The sequence below is a fragment of the Anomaloglossus baeobatrachus genome, chromosome 11, assembly GCF_048569485.1.
Source record: "Anomaloglossus baeobatrachus isolate aAnoBae1 chromosome 11, aAnoBae1.hap1, whole genome shotgun sequence".
Taxonomy (NCBI): Eukaryota; Metazoa; Chordata; class Amphibia; order Anura; family Aromobatidae; genus Anomaloglossus; species Anomaloglossus baeobatrachus.
This window is the reverse complement of record NC_134363.1, coordinates 126,311,821-126,328,906: the sequence shown is the minus strand read 5'-3', so window position 1 is coordinate 126,328,906 and position 17,086 is coordinate 126,311,821. Positions and strand designations below refer to the sequence as shown.

The 17,086-nt window shown below is 46.5% G+C and overlaps 1 protein-coding gene across 1 annotated transcript; it reads right to left on the bottom strand.

The window, feature by feature from the left end:
- Nucleotides 1–82: 82 nt before the first annotated feature.
- On the bottom strand, nt 83–8,342 carry LOC142255842 (microtubule-associated serine/threonine-protein kinase 4-like). Its single transcript, XM_075327290.1, has 5 exons — nt 8,121–8,342; nt 7,807–7,908; nt 5,963–6,062; nt 515–582; nt 83–166 (listed from the first exon to the last, which is right to left on the bottom strand). The coding sequence occupies exons 1-5, from the start codon at nt 8,340–8,342 to the stop codon at nt 83–85; spliced, it is 576 nt and encodes a 191-aa protein (XP_075183405.1).
- Nucleotides 8,343–17,086: the final 8,744 nt, after the last annotated feature.

Here is a 17,086-nt window from a genome sequence, read left to right as displayed (position 1 = left end):
ATGGTCACACTGGATGGCAGAGCACAGACGCAGAAGAACTGTCATAGGGACCTGAGAAATGTGCATAATCCCAAAGGGAAACTCACCCGAATGCTCCCTTGCCGATCAGTATGGACATGTCATAATCGCTCTTACTCGGCGTTCTCGCTCGGGTTGCGATCACGTTCTATAAAAAAAATTAGAAATTATTTTACGATCTAGAAACTGCAGGAAAAAAGCTCCAGACGCAGAAACTTCTCCGTCTATTTTATGTCCCAGCTGATTCTACTGATCCGATGTAGAGGAGGATACAAGCCGGACGCTCGGCAGACACCTATGTAATGGGGGATCCTCCATACACCGGGATCACTGTACAGCGCGGGATAATATGGGAGATCACACCGGGGGGGACGGACTATAAATGCTGTTACCTGCTTAGAATAGAGATATCCCATGGGTATATGGGGGATATTAGAGGAGTCATTCACACCCCGGGATCTGATAATATACAGACAGATCCCTCTATGATACTTACACTGGCAGATTCATGGATCTCCGGGATCTCACAGATTCCACTATCTGGAGTCGACAGCTCAGTTTTTTCTAAAATAGGGATAAAATAATGAAGAAATCAAATGTATCAGATGATATTAATCTTAGATAAATAATACAACAATATAACGGAGAAAATGACGAGATGTCTGAATATGGGATTGATGCTACTTATATGGGAACATGGAAATCAGCAGGTAGGGGGTATTGCTGTATAGGTGCTTGTCCTCCAATAAAAAAAAATATTTTTGGAGAGATCTGATGTGCCAGTAATGTGAAACCAATAATATAAGCCATATGTAAATCAGTCTGCAAGTGCACAAGGGGCAGGTCACTGCAATGGGGGTGAGTCACTTCAGCTGGGCGGGTCACTGCACAGGGGGCAGGTCACTGCAGCTGGGGTGGGTCACTGCACAGGGGGCAGGTCACTGCAGCTGGGGTGGGTCACTGCACAGGGGGCAGGTCACTGCAGCTGGGGTGGGTCACTGCACAGGGGGAAGGTCACTGCAGCTGGGGCGGGTCACTGCACAGGGGGTGGGTCACTGCAGCTGGGGCGGGTCACTGCACAGGGGGCGGATCACTGCACAGGGGGCGGGTTACTGCATCGGTTTTTCCTTGAAGTCTACTGTGCATTTCCAGCCTGATATACATACGGCTTCTACATTCCCATGACTGTCTATTGAATCTTTATATAAAAAGATATCGGTTTATGGGGGCTGTACAGCCATACCACTACTTCCTTATGTGAAAATATGATGACAGATTCCCATTATAAAGAGTAGAGACAGTTAATCTACAGATTATTACCTTTTCTCTACAATATCTAGATCACAGGTCTCAAACACGCGGCCCGCATGTGGCCCCTCAGGCTGCTTCTTGTGGCCCGCAGGCACGTACTCTCTTGTACGATCGCGGCCAGTGCAGGGGCTGCAGCCATCGCTGCTTCATTTCAGATGAACATTTTGCCTCCAGGGCGAAGAGTGAAGCTCTCTCTGCACTATTCCAATGGCAGCTGCTGACCAATCAGAGGCAAGCAACTGATGCGTATGACGTCATCTGCTTGCATCTGATTAACTGGTTGCTGCCATTAGAATAGTGCAGAGAGAGCTTGACTGCACAATGGCAAAACGTTCATCTGAATTTTAGATGAAGCGCGGCAGTTTTGGAATGTGTGTGTGTGTGTAGAATGGCACAATAGAGGACCAGGATGGGACATTGCTAAAAGAAGAGGATCAGTAAAGGAGACATTACTACAGGATGGGCACATTAGTAAAAGAGGACAGGGATGGGAACATTACTTCAGAACGGGGACAAAGATGGGGCACAGTACTACAGGATGGGGACAAGGAATGGGGCACGTTAGTAAATGGGGATGTAGAGGGGGCACATTATTACAGGATGGGGTACATTACTACAGGATGGGGTCAAGGAGGGGGCACATTACAACAGGATGAGTACATTGCTAAAGGAAGGGGGGGAAGGTGGGGCACATTAATTAAAGGGGACAAGACTGGGGCACGTTACTACAGGATGGGCACATTACTAGAGGATGGGAACAAGGATGGGGCACATTAGTAAAAGGGGACAATGTTGAGCACATTACTACAGGAGGGGGCACATTACTACAGGCCCATAGTGATGCCTGTGCCCCCCATAGTGTTGTCCTCTGCCCTGCTACTGATGCCTATGGCTGCCCAGTCCTGTTTGTGCCACCCCTAATGATGCCTGTGCCCCCCCCTTCCCTAATGATGCCTGTGCCTCACCTAGTGATGCCTGTGCCCAGCGCCGACTCTCCGGCGCTGTGTGCCCGCTCTCCGACACTGTGTGCCTCCTCCAGTGCTGTTTGCAGCTCTGAGTACTGTGTGTCACCCCTAGTGTTGTGTTCCCTGCAATGCTGTGCTCCACAAGTGCTGTCCATGCCCCCAGTCTCCTCTCAGTGATGTCCTGTGCCCCCTAGTGATGCCTGTTCCCTGTACCCGCTCTCTGGTGCTGTGTGCCCGCTCTCCGACACTGTGTGCAGTTTTAAGTGCTGTGTGTCACCCCCAGTGTTGTGTTCCCTCCAATGCTCCCTAGTGATATCTGTGTTCTGCAAGTGCTGTCCATGCCCCCAGTCTCCTCCCAGTGATGCCTGTGCCCCTTCCCCCGGTGATGCCTGTGCCCCTTCCCCCGGTGATGCCTGTGCCCCTTCCCCCGGTGATGCCTGTGCCCCTTCACCTGGTGATGCCTGTGCCCCTTCCCCCGGTAATGCCTGTGCCCCTTCCCCCGGTGATGCCTGTGCCCCTTCCCCCGGTGATGCCTGTGTCCCCCCTCCCCACGGTGATGCCTGTGTCCCCCCCCCCCCACGGTGATGCCTGTGTCCCCCCCCCACGGTGATGCCTTGTCCCTCCTAGTGATGCCTGTGCCCCTCCCAGTGATGTTTGTGCCCCACAGCCAAGTTTATGTCTCCCAGTGATGCATGTGCCTCTTCCCCCAGTGATGCCTGTGCCTCTTCCCCCGGTGATGCCTGTGCCCCTTCCCACGGTGATGCATGTGTCCCGTCCCACCCCCCCACGGTGATGCATTGTCCCTCCTAGTGATGTCTGTGCCCCACAGCCAAGTTTATGTCTCCCAGTGATGTCTGTGCCCCCGCCCCTCTTATTGAATGTTCTCAGTGAGAGGAACAAAATTATAATCTTGTGATACCCCTCTTGTGATGTATATGCCCCCAGCCTTTCCTGTCAGGTATATGCCCAAACCCCCTCCGGTCATGTATATGCCCCCAGAATCTCTTGTGAGGTGTATGCCCCAGCCCCTCCTGTGATAAATCACATTGAAGATGTAAGTGGCATATACATCACAAGAGGTGATGGACCATGTACATCACATTTGAGATGCTGGGGCATATACATTACATTTGAGATGCTGGGGGCTTATACATCACATTTCAGACACTCTGGGCATATACGTCACATTTAAGATGCTGGGAGCATATACATCACATTTGAGATGCTGGGAGCATATACAATACATTTGAGATGCTGGGGGCATATACATCACAGGAGGGGCTGGGGGCATACACCTCACAGGAGGGGCTGAGGGCATATATCTCACAGGAGGGGCTGGGAGCATATATCTCACAGGAGGGGCTGGGGGCATATACCTCACAGGAGGGGATGGGGGCATATACATGTGTGATGTATGTGCCCCCAGTGTTTCCTGTGAGGTTTATACAGCAGTCCCAGCGTCACCTATGTGATATATATAGAGCAGTCCCTGCGTCACCTATGTGATATATATACAGCAATCCCAGCGTCACCTATGTGATATATATACAGCAGTCCCAACGTCACCTATGTGATATACAGTGCCTACAAGTAGTATTCAACCCCCTGCAGATTTAGCAGGTTTACACATTCGGAATTAACTTGGCATTGTGACATTTGGACTGTAGATCAGCCTGGAAGTGTGAAATGCACTGCAGCAAAAAAGAATGTTATTTTTTTTTTTTTTTAAATTGTGAAAAGTTTATTCAGATGGTCATTTATTATTCAACCCCTCAAACCAGCAGAATTCTGTTTGGTTCCCCTAAAGTATTAAGAAGTATTTCAGGCACAAAGAACAATGAGCTTCACATATTTGGATTAATTATCTCTTTTTCCAGCCTTTTCTGACTAATTAAGACCCTCCCCAAACTTGTGAACAGCACTCCTACATGGTCAACATGGGAAAGACAAAGGAGCATTCCAAGGCCATCAGAGACAAGATCGTGGAGGGTCACAAGGCTGGCAAGGGGTACAAAACGCTTTCCAAGGAGTTGGGCCTACCTGTCTCCACTGTTGGGAGCATCATCCGGAAGTGGAAGGCTTATGGAACTACTGTTAGCCTTCCACGGCCTGGACAGCCTTTGAAAGTTTCCACCCGTGCCGAGGCCAGGCTTGTCCGAAGAGTCAAGGCTAAACCAAGGACAACAAGGAAGGAGCTCTGGGAAGATCTCATGGCAGTGGGGACATTGGTTTCAGTCAATACCATAACTAACGTACTCCACCGCAATGGTCTCCGTTCCAGACGAGCCCGTAAGGTACCTTTACTTTCAAAGCGTCATGTCAAGGCTCGTCTACAGTTTGCTCATGATCACTTGGAGGACTCTGAGACAGACTGGTTCAAGGTTCTCTGGTCTGATGAGACCAAGATCGAGATCTTTGGTGCCAACCACACACGTGACGTTTGGAGACTGGATGGCACTGCATACGACCCCAAGAATACCATCCCTACAGTCAAGCATGGTGGTGGCAGCATCATGCTGTGGGGCTGTTTCTCAGCCAAGGGGCCTGGCCATCTGGTCCGCATCCATGGGAAGATGGATAACACGGCCTACCTGGAGATTTTGGCCAAGAACCTCCGCTCCTCCATCAAGGATCTTAATATGGGTCGTCATTTCATCTTCCAACAAGACAACGACCCAAAGCACACAGCCAAGAAAACCAAGGCCTGGTTCAAGAGGGAAAAAATCAAGGTGTTGCAGTGGCCTAGTCAGTCTCCTGACCTTAACCCAATTTAAAACTTGTGGAAGGAGCTCAAGATTAAAGTCCACATGAGACACCCAAAGAACGTAGATAACTTGGAGAATATCTGCATGGAGGAGTGGGCCAAGATAACTCCAGAGACCTGTGCCGGCCTGATCAGGTCTTATAAAAGACGATTATTAGCTGTTATTGCAAACAAGGGTTATTCCACAAAATATTAAACCTAGGGGTTGAATAATAATTGACCCACACTTTTATGTTGAAAATTTATTAAAATTTAACTGAGCAACATAACTTGTTGGTTTGTAAGATTTATGCATCTGTTAATGAATCCTGCTCTTGTTTGAAGTTTGAAGGCTCTAACTTATTTGCATCTTATCAAACCTGCTAAATCTGCAGGGGGTTGAATACTACTTGTAGGCACTGTATATACAGCAGTCCCAGTGTTTCCTATGTGATGCATATGCCCCCAGCCCCTCCAGTGATGTGTCTACTGTGATTTATATACAGCAGTTCCTGTGTGATGTATATGGTTTACCAATCTTATTATCACAAAGAGTTGACTGCTCCAGACAGAGACAAACCTGGAAAAGCAGTTGTGAGAAGTAGCATAAGTATTGCCGAACATCACAGCCGCACCAAAGAGAAGCAGCTGCAGCTACCACGGTACGGGTGAGTTAATTGTTTGACCAAATATAGCCGGTTCATTTTCACATTGATAATTTTGTGCGGCCCCCGAAGGTTGGCAGAAATTTCCAAATGGCCCCCGGCAGTAAAAAGGTTCCCCACCCTTGGTGTAGAGAAAAACAAAATGGTACCAATTAAAATGTCACTTTGTCCCCCAAATTATTTTTTCCTATGTGCGGCCCATACACCCAGCCGAGCTTGAGACCCCGATCTAGATATTTCTTGTTGCATGATCGGCTTACCTGTAATCAGATGGCTGTTTAGCTCCCGCTGACTCCCTTTAGGGTCAGGGATTTTGGTATTTATATTTTGCCCACGTCTGGAGTCACCTTGTGCTGTTACCTGAAAATTATAATACATATAGTTAATATGTGGAACCTTTATCTTAATAATCATATACATAAATCAGGAAGGACTACATTTGGAGTTATTTATTTATTTTCAGTATTGGGTGAAATTACTTTACACTGCAGCTCCTCTCCAGTGAATCCAGAATAATATACAGATGTAGCCAAGTTTAACTTGACAAATAACACCTAAGATTATTAACCCCTTAACGACCCATGACGTACTGGGTACGTCATGGATCGTGTGCCGGTAAGCCCCGCCCCCTGCCGCCGTCAGGCGGCGGCGATCCGCGCACATATCAGCTGTTATCAACAGCTGACATGTGTGCCTGCTAGCCGCGGGTGGAAGCGATTCCACCCGCGGCCATTAACCCCTTACATTTCGCTGCCAAAATCTGGCAGCGATATGTATATGGGCGCCGCCATGACAGTCAACTTACCCCGCCCCCACCGGAAGTCACGTGACATGATGACATGACTTTCGGTGGTTGCCATGGTAGCACAGGGTCATGTGATGACGCCTGTAGCTAACATGACTCACTTCCTCTCAATGCCGGAATATAGCCGGCATTGAAAGTAAAGCAGCAAATCTGCAGTTCTCAGCTCTGTAGAAAATACACACATATATGGTATCGCCGCGTTCAGAAATGCCCGATCTATCAAAATATAAAATCAATGAATCTGATCAGTAAACGGCGTAGCGGCAAAAAATTCCAAACGCCAAAATTACGTTTTTTGGTCGCCGCAAATTTTGCACAAAATGCAATAACAGGCGATCAAAACGTAGCATCTGAGCAAAAATGGTACCGTTAAAAACATCAGGTCGAGACGCAAAAACTAAGCCATCCCTGAGCCTCAGATCCCGAAAAATGAGAACGCTACGGGTTTTGGAAAACGGTGCAAAACGTGCGCCACTTTTTTTGGACAAGCTTGTGAATTTTTTTTTAACCCCTTAGATACAAGTAAACCTATACATGTTTGGTGTCTATAAACTCGCACTGACCTGAGGCATCACATAGATACCTCAGTTTTACCATATAGTGAACACGGTGAATAAAATATCCCAAAAACTATTGTACGATCACACTTTTTTTGCAATTTTTCCGCACTTGGAATTTTTTTGCCGTTTTCAGTACACTATATGGTAAAACATATGGTTTTATTTAAAAGTACAACTCTTCCCGCAAAAAAACAAGCCCTTATATGGCAAGATTGATGGTAAAATAAAAAAGTTACGCCTCTCGGAAGAAGGGGAGCAAAAAAAAAAAACTCAAAAACGGAAAGTGCCCGGGGGCTGAAGGGGTTAAGATAATGTGCGATTGCACAAGCCATTGACCGATGTCGGTAGGGGTCACATTACAGTATTTTGCCCCTGATATCTCCGCACTGTGTTATCTGTGTTAAGGTAACCTTGGCTACATCTGTATAAGGGACTTGTTACACAATGTTTCTGTCATCACCTCTATTATCTCTTCTGCAGCATTTACAAGCAGGAAGACTCTGATAATAGAGTGAGACAGGCAGAATACAGACTGCCCACCACTGAGCTGTGACCACATCAGCAGAATACAGACTGTGATCACAGAGGATGGAGCCGCACAGACAGGCGGCCATAACATATCCTGCCAGGAGCTGACAGGGAGGCCTGTAAGACTTAACACCAGATCTGCTGATGTCTGACCGGTGATCTGGAGAAGATCAGAACACAAGGCCATGAAGGAGAAGATGAGGCTCCTTACCTGGTGTCTCGGTGGGCGGGCTGGACCTTCTAGTACAGACAGGACGTCTTGGGCCAGTTCATTAATAAAACCCAAATCTCCATTTTGAGATCTAATTTGAGCCTAAAGATAAACACAAACAGGAAGGAAAATGGTGAGATGAGAAAGGGCAGAATGGAGGACGCCATTTATGTGACCATTTACTCCTCTTTCTGCAGATACAATTACTACATATCTGGGGATCAGTCATGTAATATATTGGATTCCGCCTAAAGAAGAAACAAGGGGGAGGAATCAATTATGGAGACATTTTGTGCGGAGCGTCCCCCACTTACCTGCTGTAGTAAGGTCCTGATGTTCTTACATACATCCTTCAGATGCTTGGAGGTGAGGTCACCTCGCTGGTATTTGGTCAGGCAGTCCTTTACTAGCTCCAACACTAGCTGGTAAGTGAAGCTGAGGATGCCATCGGGGGGTAGAAGCTCAGAGTCACGGGAATAGGTGCCAAGAATCCCGGATAGTGATACCGGACGTTTGCGTTTAAAACATCGATCCATAGCGAACAACTAACTGCAAGTTTAGTCACCAACTATAGAACCAAAAAATGGCACCGGTGACTGTGTGTACAGCCTATACATAGGGAATGTCAATTGTGATGTAATTATAGCCGACATTCCGCCATCCATGATATCATCATTGCTGACATCATCAGTGATGTCATGATGCAATCTTAAAGGGGCAGCTCTACACAAATTATTTAAAGTGGAAACACCATAGAATGAATTATGTCTTCATGTTAGGACAACTGTTCTGTTTTATTTTCCATTAGAACGCTATCAGGATGAAGATCCGTACCCAAGTGTAATGCTGCACCTTGTGTTCCCGAAAAGAGCACGGATATTAGTATTGCACTTTATTGCATCTTTTTATTCTTTGATATACCTATTCATTTCCTTTGTTGTGTTATCAGGTGGACTGTATAGATTGTTGGTCATTATTGTGGGTATATCCCCATTTTTAAATATTACTATTATAGATTGGCGAACCCGCAGATATTTGAGTTTGGCGAGTTCAGCCGTATTTAAAAAAAAAAAAAAAATCCGGTTTGGAATCAGACTTGCGACCGGATGCTGAACCCCATATAAGTCTACGGGGATCAAAACATTGTGCTGTAAAATGGGGGTGAAAGGTAGAAATGGCTGGGTGGCTAGGGGAATTAGAGTAGCAGCGTTGTACGTACCAAGTCTCCTGTGTGGCTGTAACACTACTTCTGGGTCCGCTCATTAACCCTCATACATATTCATTGCTTTCTCTGCCCACTGGCAGTCCCGGCATCAGTGATTGGCTGCAGTCAGACCGCACCCCCACTCTGTGTGACAGTGTCTGGGATTGCTTGGCATCACACATGTTGTCTGCGTACCCGTAGTGTAAAAATAAATAAATGAATGAATTGGCATAGGGTCACACCATATTATGACACCCAGCACAGATAAAGCATACGGCTTTAGGCTGCAGCCCCCAGCCGTGTGCTTATCTTGGCTCTGTATCAGAATAAGTGGGACCCTATGTGGCTTTTGTTTTAAATATTTAAATAAATAATTTTAAAAAATGAACTTGTAAGGACAGATAATGAATGGGGTCACTAACAATTATCTCAAGAAAAACTATATTTACCCCAAGTATAAAATGTCATCTTTATTAATCTCTTAAATGAATTCAGCCATAGAAAAATACAAAAACGTATATCAGAAATATGTACAGATATATATCCAGACCCTATGGTGGTCCACCCCATATATTAGGTTCCAAAACTGTATGATTTCAATAACAATATCAAAATACAGTAATGATACAATAACGATCTTAAATATAGCCAATACTTATCATTCTATATTAGGCCATATGGTGTTCCACCCATATATTCAGTTCCAAAGCAATATAATTGCAATATTGATCTTAAATATAGCAAATACAGTGTAGATACAAAAACGATCTTAAATATAGCAAATACTTATCATTCAGAAAAACCTCAAAACAGTATAGATACCTCAACGGTCCCAAATATAGCAAATATTGTTCTATTGACAAAATAACTCAAACCCAATTCTCTGCTTTTCTCTTTCCTTATCCCCAATAACCTCATTCAATGTTATTACAATAGAGAAAAGGAAAGATCTGAAAAAGGGGATAGTAGAGAGAATATAAGTCAATCAATGTTTTGAGACCCCATTGTAAATTTACAAATATATAAAGGCCCTGCATAAATTTATTACATGTATACATGTACATTAGTAATACCTAATGCCACAAAGCTTCCATAGTCTACATATGTACATATTAGTGATATCAGATACACAAATTTTTTTTTTTATAAAAAACAAGAGAGTCCACCTTCCCAAATTTTTATATCTTGGTATTAGTAACCATTAGCCAATATTCACATTGGTGTGGCCATCACACAATGCAGGAACTTATAGCAAAGATATCTGGATCCAGCCTCTTTCAGATGTTCTACCTCCATAATATCATTTATAGGGGTCCATTGAAGGTCATTAGCAGGTTTATATACAAACTGCCCTTTTCCTGACCCTCAAAAGATAGAGCAATTGACAAAAAACACCAGTAAAAAGGAACCTACTTAGATAACCAATTAGGAGTACGGCTAATTAGTGTCCAAATTCATAATGAATGGATTAAATGTTCATCCACTTCACAATCCTTCACCATCTCAATGGGGGCTCCATGGGTCTTCAAGGAATTTGGTTGGATAAAGATTAAAAACGTCCAACTCCAATCACCCTCATTTTGACCATATATATATACTGTGTTCAGTTGGCAATGTGCAAACATCAAGACAACCTTCACCTTGACGCATTCCTCCCACCTTGTAAAATCAAAACAAGGGGTTCATCAGGAGGATTTATTAATTGGATCCTTGGTCATGCCAAATTTCACTATGAATCCCAAATGCCTTTGATACAACCATGCAGCGAAAAAGCTCAATGAGCGATTGTTCAGATAGATAATAAAGGTTCCACACGCTGGGCAGGCCTGTTAGCCATTTTTCCACACGTTTGATAGTCCAGAAAGAAGCAGCATGCAGCACATTCTCAGGCTTAGTGGGCCCATTGTTATTGGCTCCCCAGCTTAAAAATAGCAGCCTGCAGCTGCCTAGAAGTGTCGCATCCATTAGATGGAACAATGTAAAACTTAGCCTGGCTCATCCTGATTGCCTTAGTGTGATTGCAATTAGGGTAATATAAGAGATTAATAACAGCTCACAGTTGCCACTAAGCCCTAGATTAGTAAGGGGAGGCATCTATAAGATCCCCCATTACTAATACTGTAAGTGAAAAGAAATACCAAAAACACCGAAAAATCCTTTATTTGAAATAGAATACAAAAACCCTCATTCTCAAATTTATTAACCCCTAACACCCAGCTCCAATGTAATCCGCATGAGGTCCAACGACGATCTCGGCTCTGCTACATACTGAAGTCACAACGTGTGGGCACAGACAATGACCTGACTTGTGAAGTTCCTACGGTATTTCCCCTTTGACTGCAGCTAAACTGACCTCAAGTGACCTAATTGAGCTCAGAGACCTCACCATGACTGAACTGAGTTCAAACAGTTAGTCCCAAAAGGAGAGGAAAGTCCAGTACAAATGACTCAACACACCCAGCTCAACCATGGAGCTGGCAGTTATATGTCTCCTTTGTGCACAACATTTTGCATGTGTAATGCTTTGCGGTTGTCAGAGTTCCGGGATTTCCAGTTCTCTTCTGAAGGATCTTGCCCTTTGTTAACATGGAGTTTTCTGTTCTGTTGCCCTACTTCCTGTTCATCTGTTTAAAAGCCCGCCCCTAAGCTTAGTCTAGTTGTCTGAGTATACTGCTTCCTGTCTACTCCTGCCCTGCTGCTCTTGGTTCCTGATTGCTATTTGGATCCTGTTGAAACATCCGACACTGGCTCTGGACTTCACCTGGTCTCATCAAGCTGTGCCCGGACTCCGTCTGCCATCTCTGGTCGGCACTTCTGCCCGGTTCCTTCCGTTTCATATCCACCCTAGGACTCACATCACGTACGGACATTTTTGGACTATACCTGTTGACCTTTCGTGTCCCGGCTGCTGCGCATTTAGGCCTTCTGGCGTGATCGCCAGACAGTCCCTGTATAGGGGTTCGCTCCTGGTGGTCTCCCTCGGGGAGTCCGGTGCGCGGCCCCGGGAATTCCCCTTTGCTCCGAACCTGGCAGGTAATTACTGTGTTTATGTTCTACTGTGTTTATGTTCTGTTCTGTGTACATATTGTTGGTTGCATATTATAAACGTCTTTGCACCAAGAACCCGTCTCTGGTTGTCATTGCACTAACGCAATCGAAATCCTCAGTTCATACAATAGTATTACATTATACTCAGGCCACTAAGAGGATTTCGCTGGGGCAATGACGGAGACACGAGTAGATCAACTTTTCTCCATGATTAACTCCTTGCAGCAGGAGATGGAGGCGGTGCAAACTAAACTTAGAGATGTGGAGGTACAGCTGGGCCACAATCACCAAGTACTTGGTCCGGCTATTAAGGATTTGCAAGTTAGAGTGGAGGCTCAGGAAGCCGCCCCCACTACGTCCGTATCAGCTCCCGGTATGCCTAGGTTACCCCCATTTCGTTTCAGTGGTGATCGAAGTCAGTTACGGGGGTTTGTTAATCAGTGTATACTGTTTTTTGATGTACATGCTGATTATTACCGGTCTGACCGGTCAAGGGTATTATGCATAATCATGTTGTTAACATCACGAGCACTGGCTTGGGCTAATCCTATGATTGAGAATCGTGATATCCGTTTAAATAACCTGGATGATTTTTTAACAGCCATGGCACAAATGTTTGATGATCATAATCGCCGTGCTACCGCTGAATCGGCTCTGCTTTCCTTACGTCAGGGAAAGCGGTCTGTCATCGAATACACCACCGAGTTCAAGAGGTTAGTGGTAGACACCGACTGGGGAAACAATGCGCTATTGTCAGTTTTCAGAAAGGGTCTGTCCGGTACCATCAAGGACGAGTTAGCTCGTGCCGAATCTCCACAGGATTTTGAACTGTTTCTCCATCGCTGTGTGCGTTTCGATACCCGCTTGACGGAATGTAGACAGGAAAAATGGGCAGCTGTAAACCGGGTAACCAACTTTGCTTTCCCTTCTAGGGAACCCGCTCACAAGACGCCACGGGAGGCCGAGGATGTTCCTATGCAAGTGGACTCTCTGCAAAGGCGAGAGACCAACGAACGTCGTGAACATCGGCTCCGTGAGCGTTTGTGTTTCTATTGTGGTCAATCGGACCATTTTCTGATTGATTGCCCAAAACGTCCCAATCGCCCGAATAAGGTACTAGCAGCAGTGGCAGAGTGTGACAACACTGACCCAGAGTCCGACGTCTCTGAAACCATTATACACCTGGATGCGCTAGCTCCCTCGACAGTGATGTCAACTTCCTAAGCACCCGGAAGGGAAATACACCCATTGCTCGCTTCCCATTCAGATTCGGTGGGAGGGACAGTTAATTCCTACATCTGCTATGATAGACTCTGGGGCAGGGGGAAATTTCATGGACTCTTCTTTTGCCAGGAAACACGGTATCCAGACTCAACAAAGATCCTCACCGGTTACCATGGAGATGGTAGACGGTTCTCCATTAGTTTCCGGACCAGTTGATCAGGAGACAGTACCCCTTGAAAGTGTGATGAAACAAGGTCAGCAGGAGACCCTTGTTTTCATGTTGATTTCTCTCCCCATTTTCCGATAATTTTAGGAATTCCTTGCCTGCGGTCTACAAATCCAGTCATCAATTGGGAGACTAAAGAAATATCCTTCCCACCCCAGAGTGGTCCGACCATTAGTCCAACTGTACCGGTTCCGGTAACACAGAAAGCGGAGGGCACTGTACAGGTACCTGTTCTTCCCCCGGTTTATAATGAATTCGCAGATATATGCGACAAAAAAAAAGCAGATCGGCTTCCCCCGCATAGACCGTATGATTGTCCCATCGAATTACTCCCAGGGGCAGAGATCCCGTTTGGTCATGTCTACCCGTTGGCGGCACCAGAGTTACAAGCACTAAAAGATTATATCGATGAAAACCTAGCCAAGGGATTTATTCGACCTTCTACCTCACCAGCGGGGGCACCCATCTTTTTCATGAAGAAGAAAGAGGGGACTCTGAGACCTTGTATCGACTACCGGGAACTAAATAAGATAACCATCTGGAACCGGTATCCGTTGACGTTGATTCCCGAACTATTGGAGAGAGTACAACAGGCCAAAATATTTACTAAATTGGATCTCCGTGGAGCATATAATCTACTCCGCATACGTCCCGGGGACGAGTGGAAAACAGCGTTCAGATGTCGGTATGGACATTATGAGTATCTAGTGATGCCCTTCGGACTCTGTAACGCTCCTGCGGCTTTCCAACACCTAGTCAACGATATTTTTAGGGATATAATGGACCAGTTCATGGTGATTTACCTGGATGATATCTTGATCTTTTCTGATTCCCTACAGGAACACCAGGAGCACGTCAAGACCGTACTTACCCGTCTGAGGGATAACCACCTGTATATTAAACTGGAGAAGTGCGAATTCCATTGCTCAAAGATACAATTTTTAGGATATGTCATCTCTCCTCAGGGACTCAACATGGAGTCTGGCAAGATACGGGCAATTCTAGACTGGCCGGAACCAGGAAACATCAAGGAGGCACAACGCTTTGTCGGGTTTGCTAATTTTTACAGACGCTTTATCCGCAACTTTTCAGAGATCGTCCGTCCTATCACCCTGTTAACCAAAAAGGGGCAGAAGTTCGTGTGGTCCGCCCAGGCCCAGGAAGCTTTCAATCGTCTCAAGGTTTGTTTTACCTCAGCACCAATACTAATACACCCGAATCCCGCACTCCCTTTTATTGTGGAAATCGATGCTTCCGATTATGCATTAGCGGCTATCCTTTCTCAGAGGACTGGGGACAAGAGTCTCTTGCACCCGTGTGCCTTCTTTTCTCGCCGGTTGTCCCCTGCAGAAAAGAACTATGACATTGCGGACAAGGAATTGTTGGCGATTATTTCTGCTTTTAAGTAATGGCGACACCACTTACAGGGAGCAGAGCAACAAGTAGTAGTTCTCACAGACCATCGGAACCTGGAATTCCTTAAATCTGCCAGGTGCCTGTCTCCACGGCAAGCCCGTTGGAGCCTGTTCCTTAACCAGTTCAATTTTATCGTCACGTACTGTCCAGGGTCACGTAATGGGAAAGCCGATGCCTTATCCCGGATCCACGCCATGGACTCCGTGCCTGAAACCCCGTCTCAGACCGTTTTATCGGATGCCAATTTTGTTGGAGTAATCCGGGACCAGGACTTGTGGAAGGACATCAAGCTGGCCTATGATGGTGACGTATTTCTTGCTGCCCCCCCGAATGATGTGACTCTTGTCCTTCGGAATGGTGTGTGGTTGAGAGAGCGACGTATTTATGTCCCGGAGGCTGTAAGACTTCGGGTTCTCAAGTTGGTCCATGACTCCGTGTTGACAGGTCATAGGGGGGTACAGAAGACACAGGAATTTCTGAGTCGTTTTTTCTGGTGGCCTACCTGTTTAAAGGATGTGAAAGACTATGTCCACTCATGTGTGGTTTGTGCCCGGTGCAAGGTCCCTCGCGTGGATCCTACGGGACTCCTTCAACCGTTACCCGTGCCATCTCGCCCTTGGGGATCCATCTCAATGGATTTTATTGTGGAGTTGCCCGTCTCGGGCGGTTACAATACCATTTTGTTGGTAGTGGATCGGTTGACAAAGGCTGCTCACTTTATTCCGTGTACCGGTCTTCCCTCAGCTGCAGAGACAGTGGATTTGGTTATCCAAAATATATTTCGGTTGCATGGGGTACCGGATGAGATCATCTCTGACCGGGGCGTGCAGTTCACTTCTAAGTTCTGGAAAGGGTTTTGTTCGGTACTCCATATTGATGTCTGTTTGTCTTCTGCATACCATCCCCAGACAAATGGGCAAACCGAACGGACTAATCAAACCCTGGAGCAGTACCTGCGATGTTATGTCAGCCATCTGCAGGACGATTGGTTGCAGCTGCTTCCTTTGGCGGAGTTCTCGTATAACAACACTCAGAGTAGCTCCACTAAGGTAACGCCCTTTTTCGCTAACTTGGGTTACCATCCGAATATTTTGCCTAGGTCACCGGTGGCGATTTTGGTGCCAGCGGTGGAGGACAGATTGACGGAGCTACAACGGAATCTGGAGGTTTTGAAGGACTCTTTGGCTTCGGCTCAGGAGCGTTACAAGAAGTCGGCAGACACTCACCGGAAACAGACACCCATGTATAAGGTAGGGGACTCGGTGTGGTTATCCACCAAGAATCTAAAACTAGGTGTTCCTTCGCAGAAGCTGGGGCAGAAATTCATTGGTCCGTTCAAGATCACCGGGATAGTGAGCTCTGTGGCCCGTCGGCTGAAGTTGCCGCACAATTTGAAGGTACACCCGGTCTTTCACGTTTCCCTGCTGAAACCGGTTTCCCCTAATACGTTTCAGGGTCGCATCGTGCCTCCTCCTCCACCGGTGATGGTTGATGGCCAGGAGCAGTTTGTGGTTGAGGACATTACTGACTCCCGGCTCCATCGGCATCGGCTTCAGTATCTGGTTCGTTGGCAGGGGTACTCCCCCGAGGACGATTCCTGGGAACCTGTGGGTAACATCCGAGTGCCCCGGAAGGTTGCTCAGTTTCATCGGAGGTACTCGGACAAGCCTGGCCCTGGTCCGTCCTGAGGCCGTTTCTGGGGGGGAAAGTACTGTCAGAGTTCCGGGATTTCCAGTTTTCTTCTGAAGGATCTTGCCCTCTGTTAACATGGAGTTTTCTGTTCTGTTGCCCTACTTCCTGTTCATCTGTTTAAAAGCCCGCCCCTAAGCTTAGTCTAGTTGCCTGAGTATACTGCTTCCTGTCTACTCCTGCCCTGCTGCTCTTGGTTCCTGATTGCTATTTGGATCTTGTTGAAACACCCGACACCGGCTCTGGACTTCACCTGGTCTCATCAAGCTGTGCCCGGACTCCGTCTGCCATCTCTGGTCGGCACTTCTGCCCGGTTCCTTCCGTTTCATATCCACCCTAGGACTCACATCACGTACGGACATTTTTGGACTATACCTGTTGCCCTTTCGTGTCCCGGCTGCTGCGCATTTAGGCCTTCTGGCGTGATCGCCAGACAGTCCCTGTATAGGGGTTCGCTCCTGGTGGTCTCCCTG